The following is a 17671-nucleotide window of genomic DNA, read 5'->3' on the forward strand; positions in this document are numbered from 1 at the left end:
TATACTGATACTGAAAACCAGTGACAGAGATACAGGAAGGATGAAGCCTTTATAGTTGTCGGAAAGTTCATAACTGGACTAAAAATTCGATTTAATGTCTATTCTTGTCTTTCTATTTATGAAAGAAAAAAAGTCATGAAAGAGGGACAGACTTCCTAAAAATATTTCTAGACTTATATCTAGGTTAAAAACAAGTTTTCCATCTATATTTCAGTCACCGGTATAAAACAATGTGATAACGATATTCATGAAGATGCCCTTTGTTAAAAATTTGAAGTTTATACCAGTTACAAATTGTGAAATAGAAGACTCTAGAGAAGAAATTCTCCTATTCCTTTTCTCTTTTAAAGTGGCCATGTTTCCTGCTTTCAGCTGAGAAAGACACCAGTTGCTGGTGGTTTAAAAGTGAGAGCAGATCTGTCAATCACTCTGCAATGGGCTGCCCCAAAGAATGTCCCCTTTTAGCATGACTAGATACGGTAGCACTAGAAAAGACAAGTTTCAGGCATGTGCAGATGTCAGCACATCTGGATGACATCAGGGAAATAATATCAGTTTTCTATCCATGTCATTGCTTCCAAAGCTTCCTTATCCACTGGTGGGTGCCTCACAGTAGCACAATATTTCTAAAGGTACAGCTGCCTCAGCAGTTGCAAGCGGAGAATAAAATTCTTGGAATCAGTGAACAATCTATGGACATTTGTCCATAACTTCATAGAATGCAAATAAACTCAGCAGCCAGTTATCAGCTCTTTATCAAGGAGTAAATCACTCAAAAGGAAGGTTTAGAATGGGACTCTCCTGCAAGGGCAAGAAGAACCAAGGTGAGAAATCAGCTGCACGTCAGTGTGCTGTCAGGGCAGTCTCAGTCACCCCAAGTAAAGAGCAGTTGTACCTTGTTTTGTCGTCTTTGCCTTCTTCGAAGCCTCAGAAACTCCTTGTGCTGTCGTGAAACAAAGTTGACTGCTGCATATTCCAGTAATGCAGCAAAGACGAAGAGAAGGCACACGGCCATCCAGATGTCGATAGCTTTTACATAGGAGACCTAGAAAGAAATATGGCACAGCATGTTATATTTCAAATTTCTTTAAAGTTTGACATAAAAAAGCTTAAAAGCTGAAGACATTGATGCGAGAAAAGTGAACACATTTCTGCCCAGTTTGAGTTCCAGTTCTCCTGTGAGGTGGGGTTTGTCTTGTGTTTTCTTGCTTTGGTTTGTTAGTTTATTGGCTTATAACAAATTAATAATCCAGCTATTAGTGAAAATGCGCGTTCACAAAGAATACACAGATTATGAGCCACTGCCTTTAGGAGAAGAATTGGGATTAGTCTAACAAATACAATTACGTTTATAGTCACAATCACAGCTTATTAGAAAGAATACTAATACAGGTTGTGATACAATACCTACTGAAAAACAACTCTAGAAAGTTTATAATTATCACCTCTTTCATCTTTTATGAACCCATTACCATATTGATTAATTAGCTATGTTTGGTATCCATAACCTCAAAGTAAAGTCAGGGTACTGTATTCTATGGGTTAATAGGACTTTGCTAATTAAATATTCAATCCTAGTTACTTGACCTTTATCCAACAACTCTATAAGAAAAATAAATCTTCATAGGTATTATCTACTACAAGTACCCAGATTCTCCTGTTCCAGTAAAAGCCTATTCTGATTTGAATTGACTGGTCCACAATAAAATCAGATATATTACAGCATTGCAGCATCACAAGATTTTTATCACATTACCTGCACTGGGCCAGACAGTAGCCAATTAATGAGCTACACACTATGCATATCAAAAGCACATTGTCCACCGTAGCTGTATTTGATCTCTGCCTTTCTTTGTAGTCTTGTAGTTTTTAGGCAGACATGATTAGGCCACAGCAGGTTGTCTCTTTTGTATATCAGGTATTACATCCAGAGTGGAATTAATATCATCTGATTTTTAATGTCTACAACGTACATATGAGCTAGTTGCCTAAATTATTTTGATATAAAAAGATTCAGGAATGAAAAAGAGCAGGCATTTCTAGGATGCAAGGCATCTGAACTGGTTTAGAAATCTTCTCTAGGATGAGATGAATAACACCCAAATAGTGCTGCTTCATCTTCATGTCTGTAAAGAGGAGCTTAGAACCACTGTCTAAGCACAGACAGATGGGGCTTTACTCAGTTGTCTAAATAAAAGCATCACATACTGCCAAATTATGCACCTAACCTCCATTTGCTAATTCAGCAGAGCACAAGCAATCACATCACACAAATGGTCCTCTGGAGATGATTCAGATACCCAAGGTCACCTCCAACGCCACCACTGTACAACCGAATCAAGATATCAAAACGGATTGTACCTAAACCGTGAAAAATTATAATCAAAAATATTTAACATCTGAATAATCACCATCATCATCATGGCTTGGCTTCGCAAGCGAAGATCTGGGAAGGGCTTTTCCCACGCTCACTGCAGGCGATGAGTGCACCCTTCGGGGCTGCGTGGTGGATTTTTTAGGTGAGGCGCAGCGTGCGCGGAGCTGGCTCCACCCTTTACACCTGAGGATCATCTGCCAGGGCCTAGCGAGCTTGGACGGTGACAGCGAAGTCCTCAGGTCGTAGGTTTGGTTAGAGTGTCCTTCTCTTAGATGATGGATGCCTTACAGGGCTAAACGAGCTCCATCTGCCCGGATTTGGAGTCAGAGTTGTCCTTCTCCTAGGATGGTTGCCCGAAGGCTAGTGAGCCCATCCTGCCCGTGGACACACTTTGTCTGACCCTTCAGTTGAGACCTGTCTGGCCTGGGAGACCCCACTGGAGGCACATGCCACCACCAGCACAGCTCTCAACCTCACAAGGGCACGCAAGCTCCTTCCCCACAGCAAGGGGGTGCCCGTGAAAGAGTCGCTGCTCTACCTCCGGACATCACAGACCTGGGCACAGGGCAGCCGGGTCTGCCAAGAACGGGAGTCCTGGAGGTTATCTGAATAATACACCGCAGGACAAACATTTCAATGTAGTCAAAACATACAGTGGTCTGAAAAGAGAGCAGGAAAGGATGGATTGTGCATCTAACGCTATTGTTCAGGAGACCCAACTTCCACTTTGAAAAACTCCACCTCTACACTTTACACACACTATTCAAAATGTCCTTGCTCTTATGGTTGTGGCTACCATTTAATGATGAATGGAAACACACCTTTTTCAGCAGATTTTGCTCCTATTTACCATGTGCTTGAATAGCATCACTTTTCAAAGTAGTACATCTTTTGTTAACATCAAATGGCAACAACACCCAGTAAGCAACATGAGCAGAAGAACTGTCATTTAAAGCATGGCAGAAAGAACAGAGAACTCCATCCCGCAGATCCTGAACACTAAGAGGGACATTTTAGAGAAGACAAGTACTGTCATTCAGCCGGCATCAAGAGAACATACTTTTCAGTAGCTGAGGCTATGGTGCAGCTCCACACTGCATTGCCCACAATACAACATGCACAGGCTGAGATGGAAGAGGAAGATTTAGTGAGGTGACAAAATGAATCTGTGCCTTTCAATTAGATACACAGCAGGTATGCTTTTCTTTCTCCCACACATAAAAAATAATTACAAGTTACATCTTTACAGAGCAGCTGCGAAACCCAGTGAAAACTCAACAGTGTCCCAGACACTCTGTGCCACAGGCTGAGATGCAGTAGGAATCAAGTTAGTGTAATTTGTGCAAACTGCAACTGAGTTTAGATTTTTTGTTACCTTCCTCGAAGGGGCGGCTAGTTTTCCTTTTCAAATGCCTTTAGGAGATGTATTAGACATGCATAAACAGCTGGACTGTGCTGCCAGAGAAAGCATAATGCAGGGAGCTGAAACCACAAGAATCAGCATCTCTGACTGTGCAAATCCTGTCCTAGCGGGTTTAAAGCAAGGAGGGCAAAATAATAAAGGAAGCCCTGAGTTAGCCTTCCTGTCGCTTATACAGTGCTGCCATAAATGGTATCCGCACAGTTGCTTAGCCAGCTGGATTATTTTAACTCCAGCCTGCTGGGCTAGAATCAGGGAATCACGATATATTTGGCAGGTACGTATCTTGTTCTATTGTTTAGCCATTGCCATACCATGGCACAGCTTTAAATAAAAAAGCAGAAAGCAATTGCTTCCAAAAACAACACATTAAAAATAAATAAATGGAGAAGTCCTACACTGAGTGAAGCTGACTCCTTTGTTTTCAAATCACCTTATGTAATTTTATCTATGTATCACCAGTATGCACAGGATTTTGCTGCTAAGTGCCTAAAAACCCATGCAATTTTCTGAAGCTGGACCTTTTTCTAGCCTATGCATGGAAAATGACATGGAGTTATTACACCAAGCCTAGGAGGGCCTCACCTCACACATTTCCAAAGAAGTTCTAAAGTGAATGCCCAGATTTTAGACCAGCACTTTGGTATCTAAAGCATACACACTGAAAAGTTTCAGTGGATTTTAGGGCCTCTGTCTGACTTAGCTGACTGTAACCTAGTCTTCCACTAGGAACTGGTGACGTCTACCAGGTTTCAAATTGATCCGAAGTGGACCTTTCTCTACCACTCCTGCTAAAATCTGTTTCATCTTGTACAAAAACACATAAAAATGCATTTGTTTGCAGGCTGGGCACAGTCTCTCCTTCCTAGATGCAAATCTTAAGCAGTGGAATATGAAGTTCTTCTTCATCTCTGTGTCCCAATCACATGCAGAGATTGAGAAGGGCCTATCACAGAGTTTTTAATGGTGCTTGAACAATTTCTAAGTGAGATAAGCACAGAAACAATGTGGATTTGATCTGCACATTGCAGGTGAAGTGCTATAACCACTTGCTTACCAGATACCGTAGCTTCTTATTGCAGTGTCTCCCATGTCAATGAGATGCCTTTTTCCAGGTGCTCCACAGATATTTCTCATTTATCTTCAGAGGAAACTCTCCACTCAGCAGGCTTTAGTGTTCATCTCATCCCTAGGCTCTTATTTCTCCTTTGCGCCATTCAAGAAAAATTTCACATTTAATTTTCAGTTAAAAATATTGCTGAGTGACAGGCTCATAGGAGATGGGGTCTGCGAAACTGAGTAGTCCATGATATCACAGGTACATCTGTTGCTTTGGAAGGTGACCTTCCACCGAACTAAAAACCAGTGTCACCAGCAATGTTTTTCTCCCAGATCACAGTATAGCATGAAAGCTCACGTTTGCTCAACTATAAGGCTTACGTCACCTACTTTGGTAGGGACTTATGAAACAATACTGTGTCCTCAGCTTACTTAACTACCACATCCGTACTCTATGGCCCCATAGTCAGCACCGTGTATGTGTAAGACAATATAGACCCTATTTTTTTTGGAGAAGGTTTCATCTCACCTAACTTAAAACATGTTAAGTACATGTGCTTTTTAAAATTAATTTTAAGAAATAAGTAGTTTTTAGAACAAAATACATCCAAGTAGAAGGTGGATATCTATACTGTGAACTGTTCCCTAAAAATGTCAGTCTCTCAGTTTTGACCAAGACTGAAGTTTTGAATGGCTGTTTCGGGTTATATATGCCTCTTTGATATACGCCAGCTTTTAGATAAAGACTGTGAATCTTGTCTGTTAGCTAGTATCTTGATGTAATCCTAATCAGAACTGAGCAGAATAACAGAAGTTACCCCATCTGAGCCTACATAATAAAGACTCTTACCTAAGCATTTGCCACCTTTCCCTCAATTTCCCTTTCAGGACAGAACACAAGGTTTGCAGCAACACTAGATATTCAGAGTTGACATTATCAAGCTATCATGTGTAAAACAAAAAATTATTGGTGATTGTCTTTTGTAAAGGTAGGCCTTGTAAAACTTCCTCTGAAAAGCCTGTAACCCCAGCAGCACACTGGCTTCATTTACTCTGCAGTACTTTTAGAATTGGATATTTGGAAACTCTGCCTCGTTCAGCATTACCACGTTCAAAAAGCACAATAAGATTTTCTCATCCTTTTCTTTCTTTAAATAGCAGCTCCATTTTTTGCTGCGTGTTCCTTTCCAATGTTGTTTGAGGGGAGGGGATTTAATGGCTCCCACCAATAAAACCATACATTATATCAATTATCCAGATGCTCTTTAAATGTCTTAGGAGCAGCTAATAAGGGAACCTTTTCAGAATGAGAGCTGTCTGCACCAAAATTCAAGCATGATAAGGCTAAGCATAGTAAATGTCACAAAACAACTCCTTTCCTGTCATAGTTTTCCTCATTTATTATTTGGCCATGATCACTACATAAATAAAAGACAAGCTTATGCTCTATACAGCACTGCTGTAGCATCAGTTATCCCAGTGGAGTTCCTGGAAAAGAAAGTCCGTGTTCATGAAGCTGTTCATGAAAACCTTGCAAAGATGAAGCCTTTCACTTTTTCAGCATTTTTTGTTTTAGCACTGTGATTCTCTCACATCTTCTCGGTACCTTTCAGCATATCGCCATGTGTCACCACCAGAACAAAGCATGCTTTTGTGGAGAGAAGCCAGGGGAAAACATGGTCATGGGTCCTGCAGCTGAGCAGCTGTCATTTGTTGACGTTTGTGAATCAACTCAAATGTGAGCTCTATTTCTGCTACAGCACCAGCCTCCTGAGACTCCAGACAACTGCTTTAACACTCTGATACTGTCAAACAGGTGTAAAATGAAAATAAAGACACATACATTCTCTCGTGGAGTTCAGCATTGTGAAAATAACTTCAATATGCTCTGCAAGGTGCTCGGTTTGTATTAAAAAACACATATTCACTTCTTTTGGTTGGTAGTATCTATCTCATGATGAAATATCTTTGGCTTGCAATATGAAGACCAAAACCTTTGCTTTGGCACAGGACTGCATTCTACGCAAGATTTTTTTAAAGAAAAAAATTTTCATCTACTGGAAAATGTTAAAATATATGTCATGGTTTGAGCCCACCCAGCTGGCAACAAAGCACGACACACCTGCTCACTCATTCCTGCCTCCCTCCGGTGGGACTGGGAGGAGAAAATACAACAAAAGGCTGAGGATTCAGACAAAAGGGAACACTCACCGATTATGGTCACAAACAAAAAACAGACTCAACTTCAGGAAACAAAATTGATTTAGTTTAAACAAAACCACCACCAATTCGTCAATTGAATCAGAGCAGGACAGTGATACATGCAGCTGGATCTCAAATACATCTTCTTCCACCCTTCCTGTCTTTCCAGAGGCCCAGCTCTACTACCGCCTTCCCTCCAGTAGTGGAGGGGAGCAGGGAATAGGGGTTGGGATCAGTCCCAGTCTATTCCATGTTGTTTCTGCTACTCCTTCCTACTCAGGGGGAAAACTCCTCACAGTCCTCCCCCGCGGCAATGTGCCATCCCCCCCACGAACTTCTCCAACTAGTGTGGGTCCCTTCCACAGGCTGTCATCCTCCCAGTGGTGAATTGTTACACCATGGGCTTCCCTCAGACTCACAAACTTCTTTGGGATCAGTCCCCTGCCCCAGTGTCAGGTCCTTCATGGACTGCAGGCAGATTCTTCTCCACCATTGATCTCTAAGGGCTGCAGGGACTCAACCTGCCATCTCAGCATGAGTTGAGGGGGAATGGCTCCTCTGGCATCCCTGCCCCTCGCCTGCCTCACTGACCTGTACATCCACATGGTTGTCTCTTTCTCATTCTACTCTTCTCCAAAAACAAAAGAGCTCCCAAACAAAGGTACTTACCCAACAGGTTTCCCTTCTTAAATATGTTATCACAGAGACATTGATTGACTTGGCCTTGGCCAGAAGTGGGTTAAATTTGGAGCTGGGGGAGCTTCTTGAAACTTCTTACAAGAGCCACACCAGTAGCCCCTTATCCTAACAACAAAACGCCACCAGACACAAACCCAACACAATTTGAAATTAATTTCTCTTATGCATTAGAAGAATCTCCTGGGGAAAAACGTTTCAGAGAATTTTTGAGATTGGAAATGTGCAAATAGAACAAAATAATTTTTAAATCAAAACTGAAACAAAAGTTTTGTAAAACTATCTTCCAGTACAAGGCACTGATGTTGCATTAAATTTCACTTTATTATTTTAAACTAAAACACTTCCATGAAATTCTATTTTCACAAAACTTACTGTATTTTGTTTTCAAATCTTGAATTCATAAAGAAATTGTTAACTCCTTCCTTCATATCAGCGTTATGTAGCTGAAGCTGAAAGCACCACTCCTAGTTTCATCACAATTTCCAGGCAGAGAAGTTTCTGAACAAAGAACGTGCTGTCACCTGCTATTACAAAGTATTTTTTTTTTTGTGTGTGTGTGTGTGTCACTCTTACTCTGGATCTTTCTTTTCACACAAGCGTTTCCCTCACGTGAAGTACCACCATTATAAAACAAATTAATATCAGAAAATTCAAATTACCTTCCCAGTCCTAAAACCTCAGTCATTTTATAGTCACTGGGCAATACCTTGACTGGTAAGGTGAACAAGACGCTTTAGCTGAGAGGTCAACATGGCATTAAACAGGAAGTGTTTTAGATTCCTCAAAGGGGGCTGCTTCTGCAGGGGAGGTACTGAGAATGAAAGCTTTCATCCCAGACTGTGGTAAATGTTTGTTTGCCTCCTGAAGACCTTAATATCCATATTCTTTCCATAATATACTTTGCAATGAAAAAGGTTAAGCTGTCAGAGCTACTGTTCTGTAACTGGAAAATAAAAGAACGTGCTGTCACCTGCTATTACAAAGTATTTTTTTTTTTGTGTGTGTGTGTGTGTCACTCTTACTCTGGATCTTTCTTTTCACACAAGCGTTTCCCTCACGTGAAGTACCACCATTATAAAACAAATTAATATCAGAAAATTCAAATTACCTTCCCAGTCCTAAAACCTCAGTCATTTTATAGTCACTGGGCAATACCTTGACTGGTAAGGTGAACAAGATGCTTTAGCTGAGAGGTCAACATGGCATTAAACAGGAAGTGTTTTAGATTCCTCAAAGGGGGCTGCTTCTGCAGGGGAGGTACTGAGAATGAAAGCTTTCATCCCAGACTGTGGTAAATGTTTGTTTGCCTCCTGAAGACCTTAATATCCATATTCTTTCCATAATATACTTTGCAATGAAAAAGGTTAAGCTGTCAGAGCTACTGTTCTGTAACTGGAAAATAAGCACTCATAGTATGGGGCAGATTTTGACAATAATTGGTTCAATGGGTAATGAGTCCTGTGGAAGCTGTAGGTGTCCTTCATCAGCTCAGTTACTGTATTGCTGTTGGCTTGGGAAGACAACCATCCTGGCTGGTGACCTTCTTTCCTTTTGAGGTGAAATGGGGTTTAAATCAAGTTCCAAGTGTTCCATTCAAGAACCAAGTTATTACATTGAGAGTAAAATGTCTCTTCTGAGACGGTACGTAACTGCTTTGAGTTGTTTGTTGCATGAATGAAAAAATGACAGTATTTGGTGAATGTGAAAAACACTTTTCCCAGTTATTTTAATAAAACAGCTCTATTTTTTTAATTGACTGACATATTTTGTTAACTCTTTTTTCCTTTTTTTTTCTGAAACACCTACTTCATCTTCCATTATTAAATGAAATGTGCTCAATTTTCAAAACAAAAGAAGAAGGAAGCAAGAAATATTTAATTTAAAAACACTGAAACTAACTCTCCCACCCTACCTCCATTATTCAGACTCCATCTGAAAGTACCCACCTAACTCAGCAGGGACTCAAGTTGTTCAGTCACTTAAAATTGCCTTTCTCAGTGAATAAACTATTCATCCAAAATTTTTTGCTCTATTTCTATCACTGGTTCTGCTAAGTCATGAGATGCTAAACCTCTCAACCCCTGCTGATGCACAACTAAATGCTGAGTGCATTTCAGCGAGGTAAACTGTGGAAACCATTTATGGCTTGTTTTTCTATCAAAGATCAAGGAAAATGTTCTTCAAGTCTTTGAAGATGAGCATGAAGTTAAGGTATTTATTAAGGTGCTCAGAGGGAGGTCCCTGGGCAGGGGCCAGAAATGATGATCACAGGTGTGCAACAAAATTCACTCGTATGGCTAACAGCTATTTTTGTTGTGGTAGCCAGGCCTAGATGCTGCAGACACAGTACCAGTTTGTGAGCAGTGACTGCTACTCTGTGCCAGTTCAACCCTACTCCCACTACAGAGAGTGTGCAAGACTCTCCCCACTTGCAGAGTGGGGCTGGCCCCAAGAAACGGCAGGTATTATTCAACACCTCTGCGACACATGGCTAACACCTGATTCAGATGATGCAGGACTGTGTTATACTACATCCTGCAGGATGTGATAAAGGGAGCACAGAGCAGTAACATAACTGCACTCCAGAGACTGGTATTTCTTTAAATTATATAACTATATTCTTAAATAATATAACTATAGTCTATACGACAGAAGACACAAAAGTAAACATGTGTTCCAAGTAAAGGAAAACTGTTCTAAAATATTTCTTTTTAGCATGGCCTGTGTCTATTCATACTTTATCATCTTTCTTCTCAAACAGTGTATTTCCACCTTTGAAAAATCTAATCCCATAAATACAGAATCAGTTACCAGGTTGGTGAAGCCAAGGCTGCTTGGTTTTCCTTCCCAAGGGCATGCGGAGTATTGGCATATTCAACATGTGTCGTTTTGTGCAATCATACAGTGTAGTTGCCTTGTATTTCCCATTCCTGACAATTCATTCTTTACATACAGGAAATTTAGACAGGGCGTACCACTTCCGCTTCAAAAGCCCCTGACTTTCTTGAAAACAGTATGACTATTTTTCAGGCATAAAGGCAAAAAACAACAACTGAGCAATAGTTTAAGGTGTTTTTTCTGACCAAGCAGGTTACAGCTGAGAAAACAAAAACTTGTGCTTTGGACAGATAATGATGTTGGTTCTTAGCTTGGAAGAAAACCAGGTGACTTTATTATGCATCGATAATGCAGGGTCAGGCTGACCTCTGCGACTAGGACTGAAGTAACACTAATGGAAATAGTAACTAGGATCCAAAGATCACTTTTGCAAACTGGTGGTCAGCTGCGTGTTGTATCACTTTTCACTAAGATGACAATAAAGTGGAAATGTCTCTTGTATCTAGGCCTGCAGTTCAAGTCTAGCTTGAACAAGAGAAAGGGGCAAAAATGCAAATTCCTCTGATCATCATTAATGAAGACTTTGGTATCCACCAGAGCACTGCTGACTTTTTTCATTGCCCTGATCCTGAAAAACACACTGGGCAAGAACAGGTCAGAGGACACCACCACTCCTACCAGTACAGCCAGACCCTCAACACTATATGGAACTAGGGAATTGTGCTTCTTGTCACTCTCCAGTCTGGTTGCTTCTCTCTACCTTCTTGGTAAAAAGAATCTGATTTAACTGGCCAACAAGAATTTGCCCTGCCATAGTATTGGAGACCAAGAGGCAGAACCCTATCCCAACCCAATGTCACAATCAGAGGTGGTGCAGTTTTATCAGATATCAGACTAGCCAGTAAGACCCAGAGCCTGTGCCTGAGCTGTCTCAGAGACATGCAACACCAAGCACCAGCTTCTCACCACTAATATTCCGCACATCTCTCTTTTCCTCAGTCTCACTTTCTGTTTTGTCTTCTGTTTTCAGGAAATTGATCTTGAATAAAGAGCTCAAAACCATCTGATTAAGTCTTTTTCTTTCTTCCTTGAAAACCAGCCAGATTTCTGATGAAGCTTTCTGCAGTCGAAGGGAAGAACAATCCTTCCCCCACAAAAAACTAGAACTCTGTGGGCTTAGACTCCCCAAAGGTTATTACAGTGTGTCAGTGCCCTGTTGCAGAACACTGGGTGGCAGTGTGGGCGGTCGGAAGATTACGTGCTTACGTTACAGGAATGCAGTAACCACCCACGATGGGCGAGGCTTAGTGGGACAATATATAACTCTGTTCATTACATAATAAAGTGCCATTTTTCATCTTCTATATTAGAATAAGTGTCTAAATGGACCTCAACGGAAGAGGTTGAGTGCCAAATATCACAACAAGTTGCCACAGGGCCCCACTAACTAATGTTCTAGGTTTTGCTTGTGAATAAAGAAAGGCAGAAAAACAAGCCCATGTTGGCAGAAACAAAATAAATAATACCAATATTCGTCACATTTCTTGTGTATGGACTGAAGAAAGTATCAACAGATTGGCGGAGCCATGGTGATCAGTTTATAAAGGTGACAAATAAGGATTTATGTCCCTGATACAAGAAAGCAGCTTTTTATTGTTAAGCAATAGAAAGACATTTATCACACAGAAACACCCCCAAAAACAGCTGAGATCAGTTCATATTGAGAATTATATGTAGCTGCATTAAGACACGGGCAAATACACATAGGGACAGCCTCTGTAGCCAGATGACAAGGGCAGTCTCACGTCTCATTTACAATTGAAGTTTCTGGCTCTTCCTTCCTAGTGAAACCAACAGACAGTATTCTTAAATGTCATTAAATTCCCACTTGACTACTAGGACCCTAAGTCGTAAATTCTTCAGTGGATGAGAGCTTGGATAAAAAACAATCATCAAGGAGAAAAAACTGAGGAAGATTAAAGAGGCGCCACAAACTCATGATTGCATGATTGATAGCAAGAACTGCTGGCAAGATTTTGAAATAATGTCATTAATTTCAGAAACAGAGCAAAATGCTGATACTTGCCAAAGAAGCACTTATACCTACGATTCATTTGAAAAAAGAGGCCAATGTGGCATGCATCTGAGTACAGCCAGAGTGCCTGCTTCTAAAATGCCAGCTTTTCTGCTGTGATTACAGCATTCTGAAACGGGTTTTTTGTTTGGGTTTTTTTCAAACAGAGCATTAACTCAGGTTCAGAAAACTCTTTCCATTTTCTCTGTAGATCTAAAAGAGCCTCAGCCACCTCAGGTGAAAAGTAATCTTCATTCAGCTCAGCCACAGCCATGCCAGAATCTGTTACTACCTCTGCCACTCGGTTAGGAAGAATTGCACCAAATTGCGTTATTCTTTGACCTTGGAAGAGTTAACTGACTCAATGCGTGACTGTTATCACGTAACAAGTCAAGATTTTACTTTTGTAGCAATAGGAACAAATCTTTTCCTTTCATGTAAAGCAGGTAAGAATCACAGAACTGGTGGATGGCAGTGTAGATACAGTGATCTATACCAAGAACATTTGCACTTATACGTTAATTTTTAGGCATTATTTTTTTCATTGGGTAGCATGAAAATTGTGTTAAAGATCAGCTGACTACAGAACATTCTACAGCATTCTCTCTGTGCGGTATTTCCTGTTGTAGTCACAACTAAGTCAACCATTAAAAGTGATCCAATTCACTGAACCAAACAACAAAAACCTAAAATTAGAAAAAGGATGCCTAGGGCAATATGACTTTTTTTTCTTTCTCTCTTGGTCTCTGCTGCATGTGAATAGAATTGATTTTCTAATTCTCCCCTAAGATTTTATTTCTAAAATCTGGATTTCTTATGATTTCCAGCAATGTGATTTGGTGGGAAAAGGCATTTGTTTACTTTTATGAATGCCAGTCTTTCTAGAATAGAGATGGGTAAATTAAATGAACCCTTTTGTCAGAGAAAATTGTCTTAGCAATACTAAACATAACATGAGACTAAAACAACTGAGAATGGGGTAGTTTATTACATTACTCAGTGTCTCCATATGCTTCTTTCATGACTGTTACTTGATCAGCTACTTACTACTCCTGAGTCACTTATCATTCTTAACGATTCTCCTGACTCTGTATTCTGAATTGCTACTTCCATCTGATTAAATTGGAAGGGAAAAAATGCCTTATTTGTGGACTATTTAAGCAATATGTAATGGTACGACAAATAGATCTGTACATGCAGTCCATCGAATTATTCCCTTCTGTCTTTGGAAAATAAAAGGGGGATTTAAATTAAAAACAAAAACATCCCTAAAAAAAGATTTCGAAGATGACATCAAAAGAGACATAGGCTCAGGAGGGATAACGTGGTACAATTCCAATTGTAAGTGTGAGTGAGTCATATTTCGTGTATAGTAAAACACTTAAGGAAACGCGGAATTGAAAGAGGGTGTACAATAGGAATAATAGAATATGGCAAAGGTGAAAATGTATGTAGAAAGAAATTGATGGTCTGAATATTAATAAGCAGAAAGAAAGAAAATAGGATAAAGAAGGCAGGTTAAAGGAAAGAAAATGGAATTTAAATAAAGAGTAATGAACAGCAGCATTTAGCAAGATTCTTACAAAGATTTTTTTTTCATTTAACTGAATCAGTTTCCATATTTTGAAGGGATCGGAGCAGCCACATTAATGTAAATGTACGTATCACACACCCAAGCTACCTCAGGCCCTTAGGCTCAGGACCTGGGATCAATGCTGCATTTAGTGCAACATAAGCTGCAACATAAGCTGCATGCCCACACTGCTGTTTTACAGGAGGCCATTTCGCTCAGAATGGTGCAGAAAGCCAAGCGCTTCATCACTTTCCATGCATTTCTCCAACCAAGGACCTGCCTGACCCACTCCGTGGGTCCCACTAACAAGCTCCAGACTGTCAACCTGCACCATCTCTTTGGAAGAAAAAGACTGAGAGCTCATATTGTGCCAAGTTCTGTGAAAGAAGCAGACCCACACAGCAGGTTTGAAACTACTGGCAAGTAACTTCTCCCCTGTTTTTCCTCTTCACATTCTTTGAAGTTTAATGACTATTTTATTCTCTTTTCTAAACTCAGGTAGTACTTCCTAATACTTGTCCTTTCCAGACAGAAATGTCTGACCAGTAAACATTTGTTATTTGAATTATAGTTTTGATCCCCTTGTGGAAGACTAACCACGGAACAAAAAAGTGGGACAAACCAGCCTGGAACCGCTGGAAGAACTCCTGCAAGAACTCACCAGGCTGCTCAAGCACAGAAGAGGCAGTGTCACCTTTCATGCTCATTTTCTATTGCAGGTTCTAATTACTTGGAATAGCTTACAGTCTGCCTCTATCATCATAACTCAAAATACAATTCTCCTCAGCAAATCAAGAGACAAAATAATCTGTTGATTTACAGTGAAAATTTGTCCTCCCAAATTCTGAGACTTTGCTTCCAAGCAGTGTTCTACCTTGGCTTTGTTTGCAGCTATCATGTTTTTCACAGATTTTTTTTTCACCTGAACTGCAAATCCAAGTACTTTCTGAATCATACTGTAACGTTAAATTGTCTCCAGGATTCTCATACTAAGAGCCTTGTTCAAAACACTGCCATCACACAGCAAGACTGAATGAAGTAATTTTCAGCCACAACAGCTAGGATTCTAGTACAAATATATATAAAAAGCAATAGCTAAGAACATCATCACTTCTCACTGAAGGATTTTTGTGCAGAAGCCTTCCAGCCATGCAGTCTTGTGTTTGGAGCACATCTATATTCCCTTCTCAGCTTAAATCTGAGCCAAAGTACTGTAGAATCCTTTTTGAAGGTTATTTGATTTCTTAGCCTGCAGTCCGATGTCTACCCCTATAAACTGCTCTTTTCTCCTCATCCATTTTCTAATGCCAGAGTGGGTTCATTTGTTCTGTAGTGTCTGCAGCTGTAGTTAAACCATCCAGAGGCTCTCCAAGGAACAGGAAATCAGAGCCTCACACCACTGAGCACTAGTGGTGCCCACAACACTCTCAGCAGCAGTGACTGAGGCAACCTAGAGTACAGATGGACCCTGCTATTTGCAGGATCATTCAGGCACCTCTCAAAAAGGCAGCTTGTTGGCCCTGGAGGTTCAAAGCACTGCGGCACAAGCAAGGGGAGTGGTTTTCACATCAGTCTGATGCTATGCGCTCAAGACTTGTTGAAGTCTCTTGTCCTGTAGCAGGCAAAAGCTTGCTGGGTGCTTGCAGGATGACTTCATGATTTGACAGGAGAATGTTCACCTTACAAAAAGGCTGAAGAAATCCTGGAGGAAGATAATGATTCCGTGTCTACTGAGCATATCACTGCTGCTCAGTGAATATTCTAAGTGAAGACCCCTCATCTGTGCAGGAAGCAGGGATTAAATCACTTTTGGTTCTCTTATTTCTATTTGCAGTTTTATAAGTTCTTGCATATGATGTATTGAGTTGTGTGCTTCCTGCAAGCATGGCACTGTAATTGATGGTATAGGTCCCTTTTCTTCTTCTTTTTTTTTTTTTGTGGTGTGTGTTCCTAATTTGTGTCACATGCTGTGTCTTCAAAACAGCGAAAAGGTGAGGTTGAACTACTTGCAAGGAGAGGAGACTGCTGCACCCTTGGGGAATTGCTAATCTTTCTCAAACTGAAAAAGGTTCAATAGGCTTAAAGATGTGGGATCTGGAGAAACTGTTCTGGGGAGAAGCCAGACACACCTCAGAGATGATGGACAGAATAATTTCTTAAGACGCAGAGGACATCAAACTGGGTTTTTCCCACTCGACATCACTAGTATGGCTGGAATTGAGGACACAGTAGGTAGGAGGGGAGCTCTGTATGAACCTTTGCATTTCTGCTTAGTCTTAACTAGTTGCTTGGAGTTTTCTTTATATATATCAAAAAAAAAAAAAAAAAAAACAACCCCATGCCAAATAACCCCACCCCAAAACCCAGCACTCCTCCATTTTCCTTCTTTATGTTTTTATAAATAAAAAAAAAAAAAAAAAAAAAACAACCCCAAAACTTGTCCTATTCATGTTCTGAATTTTTAAGTTCAAAAAACCCCTTTTAATCTCTTGTGGCATCTCATTGCGAGAAGGTACAGGCACATCCACCTCAAAGCTCTGGCTGGTACAGGAACTTGACTCAGGCACCATTTTGCAAAATGAAGAGACTCTGTGCCTTTCAGCCAACTGCCCATCCTTTCATGTGGCAGACACAGAGTCAGTGGGTGTTTCCTCTGATACTCCTCTCTGTACTCCCAGGGCTTCAGAGCAAGCAGCAAAAGCCAACTTGTTCACCAAGAGCATAATTTACAGCTGCCCTGCCATGCCCCCCCAAAGGGAGCAGCCACGTAACCCACGGGGCTCTTATGGGGATTGTTCCTCTTGTGAAGTCACAGACCTGGCTGCCCCAGAGCCTGTTTTCTGCTTTCTGTCTGATGATGAGGTCAGCCGGCACAGGCGCTGCATGAGCCCAAGTTCTTCAGGTTAGGCACAGCACATGTCAAAGGCAGGAGAGAAAGCAATCATCTTTTCTGAATTTCAGGCAATTTTGACCTGTTCAGATGAGTCATGTATCTTAAAAGAAGCTGCAAAACTGCGCTAGCCTACGCAAGAGAAGACAACAACCTATATATAAATAACAACCTATATAACTTTTCCCCTGCCAATTCCATAAGTAGCTACAGAAGAACAAAGCTTTGAAGTGAGTCATGCTAACTCCCTTTCTCTCTCTCTCTTTTTTTTTCACCTAACTCTAAAGGAAAGCTGAGAATTTTAAATCATGAAGATCAGGGTCAATTTGTAAATCGTTCAGGAGATTTTAATGAACTGGCTAAACCAGTAATTCTATTTGCATAATTGGGAATGAATCTGTGTCTTCCTCAAATAATTTTGTAGGCATTTGCCTTAATGGTAAGTCTAGGGTAATAACAGCTCACTGCCAGCTCTCTTTCCAGTGCTTTCTATTCTCGCGACCATCACTCTATTCCTGCTACTAACTTAAATGCAGGAA

At 40.6% G+C, this 17671-nt stretch overlaps 1 protein-coding gene across 1 annotated transcript in view; it reads right to left on the reverse strand.

Moving 5' to 3' along the window:
• Positions 1-768: 768 nt before the first annotated feature.
• LOC104491236 (glycine receptor subunit alpha-2) overlaps positions 769-17671 on the reverse strand; it is a gene marked incomplete at its 5' end in the record, with an annotated part of 73600 nt that continues 56697 nt past the window's right edge. Inside the window, 2 exons of the mRNA XM_010133621.1 lie at positions 769-798; positions 896-1045. Coding sequence (XP_010131923.1) covers positions 769-798; positions 896-1045 — 180 coding nt within the window. The remainder of the gene's footprint in view (positions 799-895; positions 1046-17671) is intronic.

This window comes from Buceros rhinoceros, unplaced genomic scaffold, assembly GCF_000710305.1.
Source record: "Buceros rhinoceros silvestris isolate BGI_N320 unplaced genomic scaffold, ASM71030v1 scaffold2933, whole genome shotgun sequence".
NCBI lineage: Eukaryota > Metazoa > Chordata > Aves > Bucerotiformes > Bucerotidae > Buceros > Buceros rhinoceros.